This window comes from Chrysemys picta, chromosome 5, assembly GCF_011386835.1.
Source record: "Chrysemys picta bellii isolate R12L10 chromosome 5, ASM1138683v2, whole genome shotgun sequence".
NCBI lineage: Eukaryota > Metazoa > Chordata > Testudines > Emydidae > Chrysemys > Chrysemys picta.
In genome coordinates this window covers 23,640,172-23,658,326 of record NC_088795.1, presented here as the reverse complement: position 1 = coordinate 23,658,326, position 18,155 = coordinate 23,640,172, and the positions used below count along the sequence as shown (strand labels likewise).

General features: G+C 40.8%; 1 protein-coding gene across 12 annotated transcripts in view; it reads left to right on the top strand.

The window, feature by feature from the left end:
- The window catches only part of CCSER1 (coiled-coil serine rich protein 1), a 1,147,114-nt gene that overhangs the window by 333,182 nt on the left and 795,777 nt on the right, over positions 1–18,155 (top strand). For all 12 annotated transcript variants that reach the window (XR_006175923.2, XM_065596098.1, XM_065596097.1 and 9 more), the window contains one exon: positions 14,074–14,194. Coding sequence is in view for 11 of the 12 variants with exons in the window: in XM_065596098.1 (XP_065452170.1) it covers positions 14,074–14,194 (121 nt within the window). In the remaining variant the exon portion in view is untranslated. The remainder of the gene's footprint in view (positions 1–14,073; positions 14,195–18,155) is intronic.

Genomic DNA, 18,155 nt, shown 5'->3' with positions numbered 1-18,155 from the left:
TTTGAAACTCCCCTTCCTGTTTTCTTGGCAAGTGCTCACTTATCTGGCCAGGTGACAGTGCCTGCTCCACAGAGCAAACAATCCCATGCTTGGAGCAATGCTGAGCTACTGGAGCTTATCAATGTTTGGGGAGAGGAGGCTGTGCAGGGACCCAGGATGCCCCGCTATCTCTCCCCGCTCCCTTCCCACAAGACCCATCCTCAAACTGGAGAGAGCTGCACTGTGAGAGAGCCCTAGAGCGCTGCTCTCATTGGTGATGTAAACACTCTCTCTGACACCTGAGGAATTAAGTGAGTACATAAACCAGAGCTTTACTTTCACTGGTTCTCTATCACTGGTGAAATTTACAGCGCAAAAACTCTGCAAGTATAGACATACCCATAGTGTTCATTGACAAAAGGAGTTTTTCTGTCAGTCTAGGAACACCACCTTCACCAATGACGTTAGCTATGCCATCAGAAGCACTCTTCTCTCGGTGTAGCTATGTCAGTAGGAGTGTGGTTTTTCATACCCCTGACTGACACGGCTATGTTGGTGTATGTTTTGAGTGTAGACCAGGCCTAAGTTAACAAACTCATCCAGTTGGTTGAGACAAACTTAACACCATACATAAAGTCCTGAAATTTGAAGGACAGTCCTGTTTTTCATGTGCCTGTCCCATATCCATCAAGATCTATTGTTATATCTATGAATCTTGATATGGTTTTGAATTGGAGGTTAGTATTTCTCTGTTCTGGTGACTTAGGCTAGGTCTACACTACCCGCCTGAATCGGCGGGTAGAAATCGATCTCTCGGGGATCGAATTATCGCGTCTCGTTGGGACGCGACAATCGATCCCCGAATCGACGCGCTTACTCTACCAGCGGAGGTAGGAGTAAGCGCCATCGATGGGGAGCCGCGGAGGTCGATTTTGCCGCCGTCCTCACAGCGGGGTAAGTCGGCTCCGATACGTCGAATTCAGCGACGCTATTCGCGTAGCTGAATTTGCCTATCTTAAATCGACCCCCCCCCCCCGTAGTGAAGACCTGCCCTTATCGCCATGTGATGCATCATCACAAAGTGCTGGCTTTTTTTGTGGAAACAAGGCTAACGAACTAGAGTATTAAATACTTTAGCAGAAATTTAATTCGATATCCAACCTGGGTATTAAGACATGTGACAAACGTAGTATAAATCTTGATTTACTTATTTAAATTGTGGCTTGTAAGCAATACTTACATACAAAATTTGGGGATTAGTTCATAGTTTGTTTTGTAATAGGTTTAATTTCAAAAAGATACACATTCAGAAATGAATACAAAAAACTTGCTATATTATTAAAATGATATCAAATTAATTTACTCTAAAATGAAGCACATATGGTGAGTGCTTCATAGATATTTATTATTGTAAAATTATGTTTTAGAAAGATTTACAACAAACTTTTGTTGTTCTGTTTTTATGAGACTAAAGCTGAAAACATAAAAAAACAAACCTAGAAACCCCAACAACCTTGTTGAGTGTCACCTAGTGATCTTGTGGTTAGGAGGCTATCTTGGGACTTGGGTTCAGTTCACTGCACTACCAAAGATTTCTTTTGGGATCATTGGCAAGTCACTAGGACACAGAGATGTTCTCCTTGTTCTGCATTTGTTCAGAGCTTAGCACAACTGGTGGCTGGTTCATGACAGAAGCCTTGTCTACACTTACGATGGTTTGTAGAGTACAAGCAATACACGAGTAGCACCATGCCACAATGAAAGCAGGCTGCAGTCACACTTGTCATTGTGATGTGTGGCCACATGCAGCAATGAAAACCTCTCCAGCAGGGAGGCAGCAAGATGTGAGGCTGCTAAAAATAGTGTCGATGTGGAGGCACTGCTTGGACATGTAGAGAGCCATATATATGTTAGGGTTCAGGCATGTAGGACACTCTACTTTAGTTGCCTAAACTGTGCCTCGCTGTCTACACTATTACTTATACCCATGCTGGCTGGATGTGCAGTGTCTGTACTCTGCACGCTGCTGTAATTGTAGACATACCTTGAAGTTCCTATGTGCTTTGCTAATACAAATAATAATAGCATCTCACTGTTCCTTCATTCCCGCTCTGTACAATGGGGATAAGAGTACTTCTGTATCTCACAGGGGTGTTGTGAGGCACCCAGACATTACATTAATGGAATGGGGCCATAGAATTACCATAGATTAAATTAGGGTTGCCACCCATCCGGTTTTTACCAGGACAGTCTGGTTTTTGGCTTCTGTATCTGGGTGCCATTTAGGGTTGCCAGGTGCCTAGTTTTCGTGGACCTGGCGACCCTAAATGTCACCCGGACTAAAAATGCAGTTACTGCGAGGCAGGGGCAGGCTGCCAGGTCATTAATCTGCCCCATCCCTGCTCAGGCAAGGCTGCCTTCTACCTGCAGGCAGGCTCCTTGAGACGATCCAGTGAGTGATGGGGGAGGGAGGCAGAGGAGCGAGAGGTGGGGGTTGGGCCTTGCGGGGAAGAGATGGGGCAGGGGCGGGACCTGGGGAAAGAGATGAGGGAGGGGTGAGGTCTCGGGGGGTCAGGTTACCAACAATTAGGAAGGTGGCAACCCTAGATTAAGTAAACATCTTTTACTTAATCATTTTACATCTTCATGAATTCAGGGGCAGGACTAGTGGATGGACACAAAACATGTTCCACCTCAGTGTCTTTGGGCCAAATTCTGTCTTCAGGTGTTTTGCAGCAACTTGAACTTAAGTCAATGGGAATACAGCATGCATGTGCGGCCAGATTTTGACTCCTTACATATATGCAGAACACTGTTTTATTTTCTACACTGAATGGGAATTTGTCAAGTCATATGTAAACTGTTTGAACTACTTAAAATTGTTATAGTAGTGCAGAACAAATACTATAGATGAGAAAGTCCAAGTCTGAGGAGCAGTGTCAAGTATGAATAGATACACTTGAAGTACATTGTAGGTGTCGTTAAAGAGTTACAGCTGGAAAACTCAATTTGTACTTAATTTTCAAACACCAGTTCTTCAAATACCAGTATGAGATTCCCATTTATTTGGCCTTCTAAATTTGTAACATTTCCTGATGTGGTTATCATATTGAAAGAGTAGCAACATAAAAGGGCTAGAAAAACATATAAGAATAAAATAGATCCTCAGATGGTGAAACTTGTCATAGCTCCACTGACTTCAGTGAACTATGTACTTCAGTAATGGGGCAGCAGTATAAAACTCCAAAATCAATCTGGCCCAAGATCTTATTGAAATGTGTTCTGTACACACTTCTGGTATATTAAGCAGCACAAAGTTGAAGAATAAATGCTTTTTTGCTTAAATGACTCTTTATATCTTATTATGCCAATACGTTCCAAGTATGTTTTCTTCTCTTACAAAGTGTTGTAATGACATGTTGTTAAACGTTCTGGTTGAGGGTGACTAGGAAGAAGTGAAGTATGTTTAAAACATTGTTAAAAGTAACATTATGCTAAGAAGAAAAAACTTGTTTTACTACCACCTTTTCAACTTAATTTTATATTCACTTTATTTTCACTTTGTGTATGTATAGTGCAGACTTTAGGAACCTAGATTCAGTTATGCCTTTCAGCAAATGGATTGCCACAAGCCACTGTGTTATTGGATAGGCTGTTGGACATCCATGAATTCCAAGGATGAAGGAGATTTTACAGAATTGCTAGCATGTCATAAAAATGCCATCTTTTCTGATTATTGCTGAGTTGCGTAATCTTCTCACTTGGGTTCCAATCTAGATAACACAAAGGAGATACAAGTGCAGCCTTTATGACTACTATGAAAAAGGTGGAAAACTCATGAAGCTGATAGGATGTAATTCATTTGCCAGTAATGGACCTCTAATTGTAGCTATTACAAATGTTCTGATTGTGACTACGCTGTGTTTAAGACTTGGCCCTGCGGTTTTATTGCAGAATTATTACAACTAACCCTTTGGGGGCTATGGGCATATAGTTCCATGCTTCTAGGCATTCATTTGGCTGATATTTTGAAATGTAGCAGTGGTCTGAGGGATAAGAGGGGCTAGAGTAAGCATAGAACTAGTAACGGTATGGATATATATTTATTTCCTTTTTTTCCCCAAGGTCTAAATCAAATCTAGTCTGCAGCAGCAGGGAATGTACAGCATATTCTTTACTTACATAAGTAGGCTGGTGAAAAGTGTATTCATCCCCAAGTGCGGTGACCTTTCCCACAGCTTTAAGCATCAGCTTCCAGCCTTTAAGGCTTAGTGATGCAGAGTACAACAGAGAGATTTTGTTGTGTGTCCAGGGCTGAGAAGGAGATTGTTCAATCGAAATTGTACTTGGATTTTGCCAAAGCGCTTAGGGTAGGTGGTATCTCTGCATTTATGAAAAAAATAGATCTGGCCACTAAAGGAATCTAAGGAATGGGTGAAGAGGACCAGTTGTTTGTAGTCGCAAAATAGGATCGAGATTTGAAAAATCAAAATGGAATTATAAAGGTGACTGCAAGCTCTGTAAAATTGACTTTTAAATCAAAGTGATCCGGCACCTAAAAAATGCTGAGCTTGTTGAAAAGGCACACTTTGATGTTGTAGTGCCCTTTCCGGACCTCACACTCCTTGGTGCTCAAACCTTTCTCTTGTATACCACAATGCACTAGTGTGCAAGTAACTCAGAGAATCTTAAAATAATGTTAACAAGTTCACTAGAATAAGAACCCAGAGACGTTGTCCTTCAAAATGCAAATCAGAACTGAAGTTTTTCTGAGATTTTGAATTTTTTTCTCTTAACTTTTCCCCCGTGCACTTTTATTCACTTTGGGGAAGACTGCAAGCTCAGGTATCAAAATATTGCTGTAAAGGTCTTGGGTTTGTTTGTTTTTTCTCCCCCTGGCTTAATCTGAAACGAGAATTAAAGAATTTGGGAGAGAGTTTGTTCTGACAAGGACTTCCAGCCCCATTGTGCAAGAGATCTAGAGAAGGAGCATCATTTTGAGTGTCTATACCAGGCGTGGCCAAAGCGTGGCTCGCGAGCCACATGAAGCTCTTTTACAGTTCAAGTGTGGCTTGTGGACCCCAACGCCCCATTCTCCACCTACCAGACTGGGGTGGAGAGGAGTTTAGGACCTCAGTTTTGCAGTGGGATGGTAGGGTAGGGGCTTCTGCCCAGTGGGGTTGGGTGTCTTGAGGCTTCAGCCCCACAGAGTGCATGAGCTGGTGCTCGGGGCTTCAGCAAGAGCAAGGCTGAAGATCCAAGCCCCAGGCAGGTGCCTCCTGCGGTGCTGAAGCCCCAAGCCCTGGTAGGTGTGCCTCGGAAGGTCAATAGGTTTGGCCACCCCGGTCTATACAAATGAAAATCCAAAATGTTTGAGGTTCACCCTGTTATTTAACATTTTAGTTATAGAGTTCAGGTTTTCTTTGGTGAAAAGAACTAACAAGAGACAGATTGAATTAGCATAGCTTTTCTTCTAATTAAAGAAATGTTAATCAACAAAGCGCTTCATTGAATAAATTAACCACAGTTCTTATCAGGGTTGCCAGAATTAACAGACTACTTGGGGTCACAAGCTCATCTCTTATGAAATTACTCTAATACCAACAGCTCCTGGTCGGGTGGCCAGGATTGCTTCTTTTAAATGCTCCCCCCAATGCTTTTCATTCCTACTCCTCAGTAACTGAATAATTCAAGTGGAAAAAAAAATGCAGTAGCTCCCCATCTGAATTTTAGGAACAACGATCCTGTGTCATTCTGCTTGCGTATCATATACCCTATTGATGGTAGAAAGCATAGCAATTATTCATATAATTCCTTCCAACTATACTAATAACAAAGTGGCACAGTCCCTTTTGGTCTTTCTTCAAGCACACACTAGCATGGTATAAATTTAAGGACTATCGTTCATATTCTTTTGCTATTTATAACTTCTCTCTTGGTGCATCCAACCTCAACTCTTCTTTCTCGTGCATATGCATTACAATCGAGTTTTTAATTATACGATTGCAGCCTGTTTCGCAATTGCAAAATAACATCAATCAAATGTTAGAGACACATCTGTTAATCTAGATACCAATTTAGCCCCTTTCCCATAGGCCTCAGGAAAGTGTCTTTCTCCTGTAGCCCAGAGTGACCCTACAAGTGGGGAGGACCAGGGTGGATCTTTATCCTGTTCATCTTGAAAAAAGGGCAGGAGCCCTGCCAGATGCCACCACTGAGCTGCAGCAATATATTCCCTGGCGTTTACTTTTCATCAGACAGCTAAATGGAGCACGTGCACTTGGCGATTAGTATACATGTGTTCTGTACTTGATAGTTACACTTTTTGAAAATAAGGAATCACTTTCATCAGAGAGGAAGGGTAACACTTCCAGATTATTTTGGAATAACAGAAAGCTTACCCGATTAAAATTCCCTTCATGCCCCCATTCCTCACTTCATAAAAAGAAGTGCATTAAGAGGGGAACCAAAACGGCTTTGGAACTGCATTCCCCACATTTCAGACCAACATTCCACAGGGTAGGTGAAGGGTGGTGTGATGTAGGGTTATCATCTTTCAGGTTCCCAAAAAGAGGACACTACTGGGAGGGTCGGTGGGAATGGTGGGGGCAGACAGTTGAGGGGTGCTGGAGGGGTTTTTTGCTGGGTGTTGGAGGGATGTGTGTATACTTCGAGGGGGACCTGAGGGTACTGGAGGGGGGTACCCATGGCCTCACTCTCGAGGTGGGGGGCAGTGTCACTCCCTGTCATGGTGGCAGGCCCAGGACGCAGAGCCAGCTGTCCATCAGCGCTTTCCTGCCTCGCCCCCTTCTCAGGGCTGGGAGCCGGGGCCTGGGTGGGTAGGATCCGGCAGCTGTGGCTGCTGGAAAGGGACCAGTTGAGACATGGAGCCAGCTTTTTTCTGAGCCGCAATGTCTGCTCTGCAAAAATCCCAGACATTTCCTCTTATTTGAAAAATTCACCTGGAGAGAGGGTGGAGGATCAAAAAAAGAGGAAATATCTGGGAAAACGCGGACATACGGTAACCCTAGCGTGATGTCTCTGCGTCTTGTTCTCGTGGTATTCAGCATTCATTAGGTTTGCAGGTTTCTTTTACTGGTTGTTGTATAGAGAAATTTGGCCAGGCAAGCATATATTGCCCCCACAGAGACTATAAACGGGGGGGATTTAATAAGAGGCAAAGAGATGGGGGTGAAGCTTTATGTGGAATGAAAGTGGTGAGCATCACAGAAAGTATACATATATAAATGGACTTATCACTTTAATGAGTAGCAAAAATCTCTCATTCTCGATGGTATTAGTTAAGCTCTGAACATCAGTCTGAGTTGCTGCGTTGAATAATCAGTGGTTAGTAGCCTGAGGTGTTACAGCTCTTACCTATCTTTAATTATATATACATTCAGTAGGCTCAAATATTAAGGTCCTTTCCTGAGTCTTACCATGACTGGGGGGGGAAAAATAGTGAAGAAGCTGTATTATTAATACTTGTATTGTGGTGGCCCCTAGGGGCCACAGTCAGGGATAGTTGGGGTCCCTGTTTTGCTTCATTCTGTAATAAACAGGCACATAGGATTTTCCATGCTGGATTCAAACATTGTTCCTGATAGTTCAGTGGCCTGTCTTCGGCAGTGACCCATGCGTGATGTTTCAGGGAAAAGTTATCAATCAATATAGTGCACCTAGCCTGTTGTGTGGATATCGAGGTTGAAGGATTCTTTCCGGACCTCTCTGCAATCAGTGTATGTTCCAAACCATGATACTTGATTATTCATGCTTTAGCATGCATCATGTGCAATGCTTTTAATTATCTAGCGCTTTTAAATCCAGCACCTCTTATTTGGCGCTGATCCCCTGCACAGAATCTCCTAGGTTAGCTACACATTGTTTGAAAATTTTCCTTTGTCTTCTAAATATGTAATACTTGCTATTAGTTTCATGAAAAGACCCCTTGGTTTCTTGTATCAAGGGAGCATATTTTTTTGTTGAGCAATGCTAACCTGATTCTGCCTCTTTTCTAATATTAAAAACTGTTTATAATGAATCTAGCATTTGTGAACGGTAGCCCTCTGTTTATCCTCAGACTAGTTAGATCATATTTGGCAGCATAAGCTTGCCGAGTACTGTCCCACTGATATGCTTTAGTGTTTCCTTGGAGGAACCATCTCTGGCAGTGAGAGTGTATTTCACCCTCTATGACCAGTTAATGATGATTCAATTATCCCAACTATGATGCCAATTAGTACCTTTTGTAGTGGTTTTTGTTTTGTTGGATACCTTTCTACTGGGAGCTGGACTGAGGCCACTACTTTCACACAGGTTATTGAACAGCTGTCAGATGTTAATGACTCCTGGCCATTTGTATTATTAAGTAGGGGAGTTAAAACTTCTGTATTAATAAAGTTAATGACCTGAATTAAGAGAAACTTGATACGTTAGTAATTCTCGTTGTTCTTGAAAAGAAAAGACAATATATTCCTCTGGTAATACATTATCTTCTGGGTGTACATAAACCAACCAGGATTGACCTGAGCCAGGAATAGCTAGTAGTAAATATCTGAGCTACTCGTTAAACATCAAGGGCAAGGTCTACACTTAAAATGCTTCAGTGAAGTGGCATAGTTCATCTACCTCTGTAAAAGGTGGTAGCTATGTCAACAGAAGTCTTCCTGTCAACATAGTGCTGTCTACATCAGGGGTTAGGTCACTATAACAGTGACCTTGGGGTGTGTGGATTTTTCATACCCCTGAGTAATGTAATTATACCGATGTAAAATTATAGTGGTGACCTGGCCCAAGATTTGAAAGGAAATTTCAGGGGTTACAACAAAACTGTAAGTACTTCATTACAGCACAAGTTGAAGAATGTTAGAAGAGATGTACATGACATGAAATGACTGTATTTTCCTGTTTCAGTAATCTGTGGACATATATTCATAGGGAGGTTATCATATATATATATAAGCTCCTTATTATAAAATAAGTACATTAATATTTTTCAGGGGATATATGTACATTGCAATTAAAGACCTGCGGCTGGCCAGCCCAGCTGACTTGGACTCATGGGACTCAGGCTAAGGGGCTGCTTAATTGTGGTGTAGACATTTGAGCTTGGGCTGGAGCACAGGCTCTAAGACCCTGTGAGGTAGGAGGGTCCCGGAGCTCGGGCTGCAGCCTGAGTCTGAACACCTACATCATAGCCCAAGTGAGCTGGTGTGGGCCAGTTGCAGGAGTCTAATTGCAATGTAGACATACCCTAAATGACCATAAAGAGGAGCCAGGCTCTTCTCATTATTTTCTTTATTTTGCAGTCATTATGAGTTTGTTTACAAGAGCTGTCCTTGTACTATGAAAAAAAGGAGAGAACATTTTTAGAAAGTACTGTCTCATTTGTATGTGACTTACAAGATATTTTGCCAGAAGTTTTTCAATTTCTAATGCATTTCTGTGGTAATAAATATTACTGTTTCTGACAGCAAAAGGAATTGTTATGTAGCGTATAAAATTAGTTGCTTATATACTTTAACTCTGATTTCGTGCTCAGTTGTTGTAATGAATGGGTTTCAAGGACAAACCAATTCTGGAGGTTTGCAAAAGCACATGTGCTAATGAGACATCTAGTGCCAATCCAACCACAAAGTTTGCATGTCCTTCACATATTTTGTTACCACTTTCCTGGCATTTAGCAGGCAATTAAAAGAGCAATTATCTTTTCTATCCTACAAATTGAGCAAAACTGGATCTCAGATTTCATATTAAATATTTCTGTTTAGAGGGCCAGGGCTAGCTCTTGTGAAGCAAGTTAGTGATTAGTATAGTAACACAAACATGTGGTGTTGAAAAAAATCACCACATATGGCAGAAGTAGTGCTACTCTGTATATTACTCCCATTGGGCCAGAGTCTGATACTGTACACATGTTGAATAGAACCTTACTCGTAGTTAGGCAATGAGCCAAAACTGTACATGAGCTTGGAAATTCAGACACTACATTTCACTGTTTTTTTCAAACGTGTAAGTATCTGAATTTATTACTGCCCCGCTTATTTGCTGATAATAAGTGAAGTGAAATATATTAAATCTAATCATCTACTTTTGACGATGGGTATATTTCTTATTCATGGATGGCAGGAAGCCCTTACTTGTTACTCATGTGGTGTGGTACAAATTGGAATCAGTATTTGAATTGAAAATAAGTAAGTATTTCACAAATTTATCTCTATACCAAATCCAACAAGAACAGTATCAAGAACATGAAAAAAGTATCATTAGTAAGGGCTAGTGAACCATAACATACAGAGGGGAATAAACATTGAAGCATATATGCATAAATAATTTGATAGAACTGTTTCCAGCTTCAAAAATAGCATATCCTAAATCTACATCATAAAATACAGTAATACATGCAAAAACAAAACTCAGTACGACAATAGAACGAAATAAAGCAATTACTTTAACAAATAATTTAATAATAGAGTGAGAGGGCATTTATACTGGGGTGTTCTGGCTAAATTTCAACTCAGGTAATTATATTTTGTTTACCTAAATTCTTCCTGCAGTTTCAGTTGGAAATGTTTTAACTTGTGTAACATCCCAGTGTGCTGCAAAGAGATTTTGTTTCACCCCAGAAGTGGCTATATTTAACTGACAGCTAAATCTCTATATGTATACAAACCCCTTGAGGTTTGTAAGTGTTTTGGGATCCTTCAGGATAAAAGGTACTATATAAAATTATTACACCGATGATTGTTTATGCTAGCAGTACATATAGGGCGGGGGGGGGGGAGGGGGACTTTGTTAGAGGAAAACAAGAAGTGGAAAATGTGAAAGCAAAATGTCCTCAAAAAGTACGCAGTCTTTCACCATTAGTCTTATTGAAAGCTGATAGCCTGCAGTCAGGCATATTCTTATTTCTGTAATGAAATTTATGAACAGATAATAAGAGGAGAGGATATGAATATTGCTTCTTGTTGCCATCTTTTCATGACATTTTAGTTAATTACCCTGTACCATAATGATGTACTGCTGGGTGTGCAGAGATTCAAGATAGCAAGGTAGTGATGTAGTTGCTTTGAGAAACGATGCCAACATTGCATCTCTGCGTGAAGTTGGAAGGAGAAGAAACAGTTGATCAAATGTCCCAAACTCAGAATAAATTTTGATCAGGCAAATAAACCTCTGCAGGGTTAAGGAGGCTTCACCTTCACCTTTAACCATATGTGTAAGGGGGTTATTCTACCACAGCAAACCACTTGCCTACTAAACTAAAGTAGTCAGATTTCAGGAGTTGGTCCGCTCATATGAACTTCTTCTGGAAAAGGTTATTTGAATAAGAAAACACTAATTGATCAAGATTATCAGGCAGAATATCCTCTGCAGGTTCTTTAGATAGGGATCAGATAGCTCTGGATGTTCACTCTGCAAGTTGCAAGATGACAGTGTGAAACTATAGCTGTTGGAAGGGCACCCAGTCTACTGTTATAAAATAAGAGCAAAAGATGGTTGCTTGGTCCAGTACTGTCCTATTTTTGCATGTGTATTGGAGAGGGCATTTGGCAGTGCACAGGTGCACACACACACAATATTTGCCTCTTTGTTTATACGTACGTAGCTATAGTTTATATCCCAGATATAAAATAAAGTATCTAGAGAAGTATAGGCTGCAACTTGTCTTTGGAGTCAGCCTTCTTTTGTTGGTCAATATATAGGATAGTGACTAGGTTATAGACATCACTTTTAAAGAAGAGATGGAAGTGACATTTTATAAACTAGTTCTGTTTATGTTTCCAGTAGTTTAGACAGACTCAAGAAGGGACACAAATATTTTATTATATAAGGATAAAAAATCCAGGAAGATGTCAAGTGTATTCAAAAATAGTTACCTGAATTCCACTAAAGGATTAATGTACAGCTTCTCTTCCTGTCAACACCTCATGGATTTCTCCCCATGCCTGGGCCATCTGTACTGTTCAGTTTAATCACTCAGGAAAGTCATGAGCCCTGCTGCATGCCTGCACAAGACAGTAAATATCCCCCTTATTCCTCTGTGTGGTTTACCCACATTGCCAGACCATCTGCATGGGGGAGAGCTGCTATTCCTCTTCCTGCACAGATGAAAGGGTGGAGCCAAGACTCTGCACCATGCGCTCCTGTCCCATCCCATCATGGAGCCATGGTGGAGGTGGCAGTCATCTGTGGCAGAAAAGGGATTGATGCAGCCAAGAGCGCCGCCAGCTTTTCTGCCGCCCTAGGCGGCGGAAGGTCCCGCCCCGAAATGCCGCCCCCGCAGAGGCAGCGGAAGTTCCCGCCGCCGAAATACCGCCGCGGTCGCCGCCCCCCAAATTTTAGTGCCCTAGGCGACCGCCTAGGTTGCCTAATGGGTTGCGCCGGCCCTGGATGCAGCCTACTTCCACCATGAAATAAGGCATCCAAATTGTTATTCTCAGAATCACAGTTAGGTCCCTGTCCTGCTCCTGGGCCAGCACAGTTATTCACTATCCACTGTCCCTTAATTGGACTGGATTTTGAGGTAACAATCTAGCCACTAGAGCCGGGGAAGATTATAAAAGGCAGAGAATGAGAGAACAAAGCTTTTCGCTCATTACATCACAAAGGGATGGATGCTCATGGGCTGGAGACCGTGGGATAAGCCAGCCCTGGTTACAGGATGACACACACCTGGGTTGCATCAAGTGATCCGCATGTAAAAAACAATGCAGGAAGTGGCAGTAAAGGTGGGAAGACAAGGAGATTGCAGCTATGGCTGTAGATACTGCCGGGAGCAAGAAGGCTTCTGCAGATCCTGAATCAGCAGGGAAAAAGCTGAAGAAGCAGGAGAGAGTGGGAGAAGGCTCTTCAGGCAGGGAGGCCTCGGGGAGACCCTGTCCAAGCAGGGAAGAGACTTGTGATGGCCAGCTGGGCCAAAGACTGCATGAGCTTGTGCTTTGTTAATCAGCAGGCAGACAGTGAACTGGCCTTAAGGCCTAGAGCAGCGGTCTCCAAAGTGGGGTGCGCAAGAGGATCCTTGGGGATGCGCGGCAGTTTTGTTTTGTTTTTGTTTTTGGTTTTTTTGCTTTGGCGCAGCAGGGGGTGCGTGCTCAACATTTTTTTACTGATAGGGGTGCGCTATCAAAAAAGTTTGGAGACCACTGGCCTAAAGGACCAGAGGACTCAATAAAGTAGACTCCAAGAGAGAGCTTGTTTGAACTACGTGTGGACAATCAGTTTGTAAACGGCCCCGAAGAGAGGGGTAACAGAGGCAGAATGACGTAGAATGACCTTTGGCCACTTGGCTCAGGTTGAGGCCAGCCCATGTTTAATTGCAAATGTATTCATTAAAATGAAGAATTTATTCTTTTTGAAACACACTTACAATGCCTTATAATTATTTTTAATATTGACTATTATGTGTTACTTGATTAAATACATGCTGAATTTCACAACAGTCATGGATTTTCCATGAGAATATTGTAAAGCAAGAGTGGACAGTTTATGTTGAATAACAATATAGAAAATAATCTGTGGGAACCCCTAGATGATGAGAATGCCAGAACAAAGAGAGACTCCTTGATAAACAGGTAGCAAAATTTCGGAGAACTTTTCACAGACAATAAAATATTGGCATATCCCACCAATAGGATCATAAATATATTCTCAGTGGCTTGTTTCCATGCAAATTGGTCACAAGAGTTTTGCTCCATTACTCCTGAGAAGCTCAGCAATGAAGATAAATTAGGTAGCCCACAAGGATGTATTGGAGGGCCTGATCCAAAACCTACTGCATTCAATGGAAAGACTTAATGGGTGCTGGATCAAGCCCATATACCAATTAGTTCTAGGTTCTAAGCCTGCCATAACCCTTTCCTTGAAACGCTACCCCATCGCTGACTTAAAGTGATCTTGTAGCATCAGTGTGTCTATGCTGGGTGGGGCTCATTACAATAACCCTTATATTGAGATGCTGTGTAGTCAGGTATGCAATGTAGTGTTGTGGTGTTTCTTTTTTTCATCATATTGTGAATGTCAATTGATGATTATATAAATTTTAAATTGACATCGAGTCTGCTTTGTAATACTCAAAGTATTTTATCTTCACAGTTTGCCGGGAAGATTCATATCAGTCCATAGTCTCCTGTGCTGCCGTAGTACTTACACCCATAGAACCACCTGGGGAAGCAAAGAAAAAAGAAGAGCCAAAATATCCTGATGTGACCAAACGGTGAGTGAATTGTTAAAATATTTGTTTCCATTGCAATTTAAGCAGCAAAACCAAATTGTGCCCTTAGATATGCATGAGCAATTCCTTTCCACTTCCCCAAGATTTATGATGATATAGCTGAGGGCAGAAATTGGCCTGAGCCTGGGTAAGTTTCTTTTGTTTAACAGTAAACACCTTCCAGTGGTTGTGGTAATGAGGAGGTTTTTCAGTGTGAGGTAGGCAACGGACATTCATATCCCAGGAAATAGATTTTTAAAGAGTTTTATTACGGTTTTGTATTTCTATATAAATAATTCTTAATACTTGCATAATCTTTCTATTCAGTAACTGATAGTTTAAAGACCATTCATTCCTAAAAGCTTTGCTCTACTTCGATATTTCAGTATTTTTCAGTGACTGTTTTACTGCTTTGATGTAAGGTCTGATGGCAGCTTCAGGAGTGTAGTAGTGGGCTTCCAAGTAAATCCTATCAAATTAAACAGACTGTAGTTTGATATCTTGCACCACTGCTTTGGATGAGAATCATAACCACAGCATGGGTAGCAGCATTTATCTTGAAATACCAGGCAGGATGGTTGTTCCTTAACAATTGAGTTCTTGGAGAATGGAAAAGACACATTTTTAATGAAAAGAAGAAAATACTTTGTGCAGTGACAAAGCACTGCAGTTAACATTGTAGGCCATACATTTTAAAATGCACAAGGTAATTTTAAAAATAATTTAGGATTCTATAGTATCAACCATCATTACTCAAGGATAGATCTTCGGGCTGCATTAAAGTCCTTATCTTCAGTTCAGCTAGCAGTAAGGAAACTTAATTTTGGATATTTATTATCAGAAATTCTATTTCCACAAAACCTTAGTCTGAACACTTGCAAACTTTGAAAGGTTAAGAAGCTAGAAATCAGGTCCTCAACCTAGATTCAAATGTGGTAAGTCAGGATCAAACTTAGAAATATTTGCGCTCTTTCTATTTTATTGCAACCAGTAACAGATCTGACCCGCGACACCAGATCTGAAGTCTGTCCATCCCCATTCCTTCTAACCTACATAGGCAGTTTGAATTCAGATCCAGATCAAGATCTGAACTCCATGGCTCAGGCCTGTATCCAACTGTAATATGTATTCCACTTTTGAGATAGACTCACAACAAATGACTTATCTATAATTAAATGATTAGCTACATCATAGACATTACTTTTGCTATTATTACATTCAGTCAAATATTGGAACATATTTTTATAGAGTGTGTAATGGTATTTTAGGAACATGATTCTGCATCATATCCTTCTGTACCTCTCTGAATAAGAAGTATTTGAAGAAGGTTTTAGGACTCAAAGTTTTGGACTGGGATCTAGAGTATTCAGGCTGAAACACTACAGTAAATTTGTATTTTCCCTCCACTGAGAGGTAAACCTGCAGTGTTCTTTGTTCTACCTTCTCCACTACTAATAATGATCTGCAGTTTCGCCTTTGTAATCTCTTGTGGATTTGGTCTAAGGCAATTTCCGTATGTGCTCAAGGAGTGAATGATGCTTCCTGGTTGACTTTTTCCTTCACCTAATTGATATTAGCAAGTCTGTTTTTCCCCCCTTTAAAAACACACTGGCGATGTTTTCAAAAGCACCGTGGCAATCATATCAATGTCTCTGGTCTCATGCACACACGGGTCTCAGTAACAAGCTCTGACCTCTGATACTGTAGAGATTTGCATACTTCAAAATGTGCACCTCTTGCACTGTGACTGCTGAAACATATTTGAATGTATCCGCATGAATCGAAAGCAAATACTATCACTTGATTAGTATATTTGTAACAATACATCTCCCAGACTATACAGGGGGCAGGAGGGAAACACATCTCCAGAACTGCTGAGCATATCTTTGATTAAGATTTCAGTAAATTACCTTGAAATTTTCAAAGCATATTGGAACCAGTTACTTAATTTTATCATTCATTTATTGTGTGATGTTATGATTAACTAACATGTCATGTCATATATAATCATTGTATGCTAAATAGATTTAAGTTGTAGGATTATAGACGTATGAGATTGATTAGTATTTAGACATAAGTGTGTATTAGGTATCTAAGTATTTAGGGCTGAATCGCAAACCTACAAGCTGAGGCCTGTAAAATGTCAGTTTAGCAATACTAGGCCATAGATTTAAGAAATCCTTGACATAAGTGACCAAAGAATTATGCCACAAAATTATGAGAAAAGATTTGCCAGTGAGTGATATTGTGAAAAATTAAAGGCAAGATTAACTTTTTATTACAAGATACCCGATAGTCACATTTTTCTAACACATGCTCTAACCGCAGGGTGCACTATCTGTGTAACTCCTAATGAGAATAAAAGGAACCTATGAAAAATGGAGTGCCCCAGTATTCTTGGGGGACACAATACAAATGAGGAAAAAGTGAATGGACACCTCCGTGCAAATGCACAGAATGTCAGTGAAGTCATAATCACAAGATAAAGGAGGGCTCTCAAATTAGGTAAAATTAATTATTTACAGGAAAATGCTAGCAGGAATCATCCCTCTCCTGATGATTAATTGGTAAGGCATCCATCAGACCCTAAGAATATTGTTAAGGAAGTCAGTATAACTATATTTGTAACTTGTGCATAGGTCTTTATAGGATTTTTAAATGCTTGGGTAATCATAAACTTAATTGTAACTTTAATAAAACTTGTAAAACAGAGTAGAGCCATGTCTATATTTAGAAGCGTACAGTGGCATAGCAGTACTGATACAGCTCTGCTGCTGTAAGAGTGCTTGTGTATCCGCATCATGCCAGTGGGAAAGAGTCTACCGTCAACATCATAATACCAGCTGAATGAGTGGCAGTAGCTATGTTGGCGGGAGAGCATCTCCCACCGACATAGCGCTGTGCGCATGAGCGCTTATGCTGGCAAAACTTATGTCACTCAAGGGTGTGTTTTTTCACACCCCTGAGCAACAAAAGTTTTGCTGACGTAAGTGCTAGTGTAGACATGGCCTAGATCTTGTACTTGTGTGTACTTGTATGTGTGTTCCTAGACACTCTGAATCTGAAGCAGGTATCAGAAGTGGCTTTCACTTTGTTGAGCTCGAAACTGAAGCCACCAGAGCCAAACCCCATGGTGGTGTAATACAACATTATTAAATTCACTTTAAATAAAATACAAGGCTACAGTTTACTGGGAGGATTAAGGCGTAATGACTGAGTGTTGTGGAGCACCATTCTTAATGCCCCTTTCATTTCTTTCTCCTATCTCCATACATTTTTTTCACGCTATTGTCTACACGAACATCATTTCCATCCTCATTCATTAAACTGTGACCCTCTTTTCATTCAACATCTCCTTTAAAATTTGCTTTTTCTATGAGGGCCACTAATAAAGGATTTAGAATTGGGGGAAAAACCCAAACCCAGTAATGTGTTCCTGCATTTAGATATCTCAGTGTGTCTTCTGTTTGTGTCCCTCTTAGATGCCAAGCCTGCAAACTGGCTTTGCATTGTCAGGCTCCAGTCGCCATACAGAACCACACTGACTTCATTTCAACTCTGCATGGATGGATGATTCCATTTATATGGAGCAGCTTGGAGGTTCAAGGCTTTAGATTGTAAAATCAGGGATTACTAAACTATAGATGATGTTTGCTGAATAGAATGTAGGAGTTAGTCTATTTAACAGTATCTTGGGTGTACACTTTCTGTGCGTCTTTCTGAAAATGTTTTTGGGTGTGTGTAGATGTAAATAAAATTGAAATAAATAACCAAATACTGTTGAAAGAGGGTGTGCTCCCCAATAATGATGCGAGGCAGTAGTGTGGTATGACAGAGGTGCAAACATGGCTATAAAAATGGTCTTGTTGAGAAGACCATAAAGTGAACATATTTAATGAGAAAGTATGCTATATGTTTTTAAGGCTAGGAACGGATGCTCTGTATATATAAGTACCAAGTAAAA